At 34.7% G+C, this 6279-nt stretch overlaps 1 protein-coding gene across 1 annotated transcript; it reads left to right on the plus strand.

The window, feature by feature from the left end:
• The first annotated feature begins 4513 nt into the window (after positions 1–4513).
• LOC100933215 (olfactory receptor 51I1-like) lies at positions 4514–5452 on the plus strand. The gene has a single exon (XM_003764788.1). It carries the CDS (start codon positions 4514–4516, stop codon positions 5450–5452), a length of 939 nt encoding a protein of 312 aa, XP_003764836.1.
• The last annotated feature ends 827 nt before the right edge of the window (positions 5453–6279 follow it).

A 6279-nucleotide genomic window follows, 5' to 3' on the forward strand; every position in this document is an offset into this window, starting at 1 on the left:
ATCTTGGATATTCCCAATATCTGGCTATTTAATAATCATTTCTTTCAAGTAATAAAGCCTCATTTCAGTCCTAATTCTGCCTCTTAGAGTTTAACTTTATGTGTCATTTTCCTTGATTTAAATTATTAATTTCTCAAATTATATATACATATATAATAGTAATATATTGATCTGCTTTTGTGTATAAGCCTATAATTGATGTCTTTTCTTTTATATGTCTTATATATATATATATATATATATATATATACATATTTTAAATATATACATTTCCATGTTTATATGTATGTTGGGATATATATTAATTGGTGTTATTTAAACATGTGCCTTAGATACAATATACATAAAAGAACCACATATATGCCTGTATATATTTTAGGGTTTGAACTGGATATGTAATCTCAGAATGTTTAAAATTGTGTAATCATGCCTTTGGCCATGAAAGGGTCATCACTGATACTGGCACCAAATAGACTGCTCAAGAGATTTGATCCCTAAGGAGTCTTCCTCTATCCCCATATCCTACCTCCAAGGACCAATAGAAATTCCATAAATATTATGGTTCCCAAAAAGGTGAGACCATTCTGCCTGGTATCCCCATGCAGAAGAGGGAAGTTCCTCTCACAATCCAGTGTTGCCATCCTTCAATCCTAAGAATCCCATCCAACCCTTGAACACAATCCAGACTCAGATCTTGATCCTGGGCTCTAGAGTCAACCTCCATTCTAAAAGAGTGTGACCTTAATTGTAATCCCAATTCCAATACAAACTTCAATCCTAAATTTTGGAACCTTGTTCTACTATCAGCCTTAATTGTGATCCATGTCTACCAAAACAAAACAAGCAAAATGAAGCTAGTTGTCAGAATGTGAAATACCAGAGTATTGATTTGATTCTTCCTAAGTCACTTCAAAACAGTACCACACCTGTGGGGTCAGGGTGGGAGAGGTGAGTGAATGAGAATCTATATTCCTACTTCATACAAAGGCAAGGGACTTCCTAAGGGCTAAGAATAAGCTAGCAATGTCATATGTGCTCTTAAATTCAGTCTCCATGTTATTTGGTCTTGCTTAATTTTTTTATTGATAATATCAATATTTTTTGATATAAATAATAAAATCATCACAATCATTATTGTTATTACATTTATTATAAACAATTTTATTATATATTATTTTTATTATATTTATTTTATTGTTATTATATTTATTATATTATAAATTATTATTTTTTATTATGCCCTAAGAGTTAGGTATAAGGTTGTATATTAAGAAAATGACTGTAGTATGAGAAAAACAATCAAAAATAAAACTATTAAAATTATATATTTATATAAATGTCTATGTATGAGGGGCTTGGAGGCATTAATATGTAAGTATGTGTTTGCACACCAGTTTATATGATTTTGTGTTCTATAGTTGTATGTATCTATATGTTCATGAAGGTTTTCATGATTGCAGATGTGTTTGCATGAGAATATTTGTGTAAAATATATATACACACATATATGTATATGTATAAATGAGAATGCTTGAAATTCTTTTGTGTTTGAGTAAATGGGAGTTTTCTGCTGTGTGTATGTATTAAGGATAATAGGAATGTAGAACTTTAGAACAGAATATAATTTTTTCATAAATTTCTATTTCAATCCTTCTCATTTTAATGATTCCATTAAATTAGAGAAAGATGCCCCAATAGCCTTTTATATGTAAATTCTAGAACTAAGTTCTGGGTATTTATAAAGATAAATAAGGTATGTAGCCCCTAATAAGACAGACAATCCATGGACACAATTACCTATGTATGATACAGGGCACATTGTTATAAATGCACAAGGATGGTGATAGGAAATAGCGGAAAGAGCATTGAACTTGGCATTGAATCATCTAAGCTTGAGTCTTAAGTTCACCAATTATTTAGTCAAGTAATCTGGGTTAAGTTTAAAACTTCCTAAGACTTGATTTCCTCATATGTAAAATGTCTCAATTTTTGCAGTGTTGTTATATGCATCTAGGTCTTTATTATCAAATTCCTTGACTATTGCAATAGCTTCTTGCATGTTTTCATAACTCCACTATCTATCCCTATCTTATACATAGTTCTAAGCAAAAGAAGTTTTTATCTTTAGAAGAGATTTTATCTTGGTATGTCTCTGATATCAAATTTTTAGCAGTTTTCTACTGTATACTAAATAAAAGAGATTTTATTTTGGTACGTCTTTGATATCAAATTTTTAGCGGTTTTCTACTGTATACTAAGTAAAAGTCAGAAATTACTTTGCCTCTCATCCAAGGCAATCCATAACCTAGCACTGTGCACACCATGTATCTATCCTCATTTCTGATTACTTTTCCTTACAGATTATATATTTGTATGCAGACTTTATACTAAACAATTCTTTACACCCAAATATGCTCTATGCATTCATGCATGATCTTTTTTGTTCAAGAAAAGAATCTGTGTGAATGCCTGCCTACCTCCTGTTGAATTTTCACCCATTCCTAAAGCCCAATTCAAATGTTCTTTCCTCCAGGAAGCTTTTCCTCATCCTGATTTACCTTCCCCCTTAGATATACTTCTTTGTAGTTCTCAAAGTTCTTTATCTTAAATTCTTACTGTAAAATTTCTTCTTAAATTTGAACTATTATTGAACTAATTGAGTTAATTATGGGATGACAACAGGAAGATGGGGTGCAGACTCAGAACTCAGGAAAAAAAATCAGGCTAAGAAATTAGGACTGAAAATATATATAAAGAATCTAAGGACTGGCTTACTTAAGTTTATATGTATAACAGAAAATATTATAAACTAGTCCTAGTCTATTCTTTCAAGGTTCTTGTATTAAAGTGTACCTTTGAGCTTCTTCTCTTCCCTTATCTCTAGAATCTCAAAGAAAGAATCTAGAGAATACTATAATAGTCTCTTAACAGGAAGAACATAGTATCCCCCGAACATTACAGGTCATTTTGAGTACATGTTGGGAGAGGAGGTGAAACAGCCATATTAGAGTAAGGTTAGAGATGCTTGTCATTTCTGCTCCCTCTCTGCTCCCTATATACCACAGATCATGAAGTTAAGTGTATGAATATAATAATAATAGTATTTGTATACAGGCATGTTATTATTCTTATATTCAATTGTTTCAGTCATGTTCCACTCTCTATACCCCATTTAGGGATTTTTTTGGAAAACAATATTGGAGTAGTTTTCCATTTCCTTCTCCAGCTCATTTTACAGATGAGGAAAGTAAGACAGAGTTAAGTAACTTGCCCAGGGTCACTCAGCAAGTTAGAGACGATGAGTCTGCCTGATTCCCAGTGCTACCTGATCACAGTGCTCTGGCCAAACCACTCATATACAGGCATACCTTGTTTTATTGTGCTTTACTTCATTGTACTTCACAGATAATTGCATGTTTTTACAAATTGAAGGTAGCAATTTTTCTTCAAGCAAGTCTTGGTACCATAATTGCATGTTTTTACAAATTGAAGGTAGCAATTTTTCTTCAAGCAAGTCTTGGTACCATTTTTCCAGCATGTGCTCACATCATACTTCTGGGTCACATTTTGTTAATTCTAACAATATTTCAAATATTTCCATTATTATTATATTTGTTATTATGACCTGTGATTGGTGATATTTAATGTTGCTATTAAAATTGCTTCAGGGCAACATGAACTGTGTCTATATAAGACAAAGTTCTGCCTTTCAAATGGCCATTCCTCATTCTCCCTCTCCTTCAACTTCTCTGTTCCCAAGACACTTTGATATTGAAATTAGTCTGATTAATAGCCATACAATGGCCTTTAAATGTTAAAGTGAAAGGAAGAGTCAATCCATAAAGCAAACATCATTATTGTTTTATTGTAAGAAATTGCCACAGCTACCCTAACCCTAGCCTTCTGTAGCCAATCATACTCATCAACCATCCATCAGCATTAAGGCAAGAGCCTTCTACAAGTAAAAAGATTTCACCTGTTGAAGGATTAGATGATAGCATTTTTTAGCAATAAAGTATTTTTCAAATTACAACATATACATTTTGACATAATATACTATTGTGCACTTAACAGACTATAGTATAATATAAATATAACTTTTGTGTGTACTAGGAAATTAAAAACTTCTCATTACTTTTATTGTGATATTTGTTTGATGGCAGTGGTCTAAAACCAAACCCAAGATATCTTTAAGGTGTAGTGGCCTTAAGCCTTCAGTGGCATAAGGTTTACAAGGTTTAAAAACTGTTTTACATATATCATCTCATTTTATCCCCACAATTCTGGGATTGGGTGCTATCATTATCCACATTTGACAGATGAGAAAACTGAGACAGAAGTGATTTGCCCAGAATCACATAGCTAGTAAGTAAATGAGACTGATTCCAGGCTCAGGGTTTTTTCCCAGACTAATGATCCCATGTTCCTTTTGTCTTTGGTGACAGGGGCTAGAAGAAAGGGAGCCTGAAAAGAGGCCCCAAAGCACCTGGGTGCTGCCCAATCTTCGCCCTCTATGGGGGGTTTCAATGACTCGAATTTCCAGCCAGCTAAGTTCCAGCTGACGGGCATCCCGGGCCTAGAGACAGGAGAAGGCTGGGTAGCTCTTGTCTTCTGCTGGCTCTACTTGATCTCCATTGGGGGCAATCTTGCCATCCTGGGCCTTGTGGTACAAGAGACTGCCCTGCACCAGCCCATGTACTATTTCCTGTCCATGCTCTCCCTCAATGATCTAGGTGTTTCCCTGTCTACATTGCCCACTATGTTGGGTACTTTTTGCTTTAACTACCGTGAGGTTGGCTTCGATGCCTGTCTGGTCCAGATGTTCTTCATTCACACTTTCTCTTTCATGGAATCTGGGATCCTGCTGGCCATGAGCTTTGACCGCTTTGTGGCCATTTGCAACCCTCTACGTTATGCCACCATTCTCACTAATACCCGGATTGTAGTCATGGGCCTGACCATCCTTGCAAAGAGCTTTGTCACACTCTTCCCTTTCCCCTTTCTAGTGAAGAGGTTGCCTTTCTGCAAAGGCAATGTCTTACACCATTCCTACTGCCTCCATCCTGACCTCATGAAGGTTGCATGTGGAGATATTCATGTCAACAATATCTATGGTCTCTTTGTGGTTATCTTTACTTATGGTGTTGACTCAACCTTTATTCTCCTATCCTATGCACTCATCCTAAAGGCTGTCCTAGCCATTGCCTCTCAGGAACAGAGATTCAAGGCACTTAATACCTGCATTTCCCACATCTGTGCAGTTCTTGTATTTTATGTGCCGATCATTGCTGTCTCTATGATCCACCGCTTCTGGAAGAAAGCCCCACCTGTTGTTCATGTCATGATGTCCAATGTCTACCTCTTTGTGCCTCCTATGCTCAATCCCATCATCTACAGTGTCAAGACCAAGGAGATACGCCGGGGATTTCTCAAGATATTCCAAAAATCTTAAATCCAGAATTTAGGAAATTGAGATATTGGTGAAAAGAACATATCAAGAAGATGGTGAGCACATTTATTTTAAGTATATTAATTTGGGATAAACAAAAGGCAGTCCTAGACCACATTCACAAAGAGAGGATTAGCAAACTTAATTTATAGCTAGAAGGAACATTAAGGACTCATATATAATTACTTCATTTGAGTAGGTTCTCTGTTTTAGCTGAAAAATCTCTAATAAGTTATGAAAGAGGAATATTGTTATTCAGACTCATCCTTGAAAATTAAATGAGGAAAATGTGTATTGATATGGTCTCATTCACAAGAGGGAAATCTGAGGGTCTAGAGAATTCTAGAGAAGACCATTATGAACAGAGAAAAGGAAACATGTGAGGATAGGCTTTACAAAGTGCATTCTACTATATGAAAAAGGAAAGAGGAGCAAAGATGGAAGCTTTCAAAAATAAAATCCTGAAGACCATGGGGGAGATGAAAAGTAGACCTGTTTTTCAATCGTTCAATAAATAAACAAATATTTATTAAATTTCCTCTTCATATGCCAGGTATTATGCTAGGCACTAATTTACAAAGACAAAAGTGAAACTTTATTTGTCCCCCAAAACAAATGTACATTAGAAAATATTATTTTGTATATAAAGTGGATGCTCTCTGCATCCAGAGAAAGAGAACTGTGGAGAATAAATGCGAATCAAAACACATTATTTTCACCGATTGTTGTTTGTTTGCTTATTGTTGTTTGTTTGTTTGTTTGTTTTTGCTTTCTCCTGCTTTTCATCTTTTTATCTGATTTTTCTTGCACAGCATTGGATATGTTTATCC

Source organism: Sarcophilus harrisii, chromosome 3, assembly GCF_902635505.1.
Source record: "Sarcophilus harrisii chromosome 3, mSarHar1.11, whole genome shotgun sequence".
In the NCBI taxonomy this organism is placed as follows: domain Eukaryota; kingdom Metazoa; phylum Chordata; class Mammalia; order Dasyuromorphia; family Dasyuridae; genus Sarcophilus; species Sarcophilus harrisii.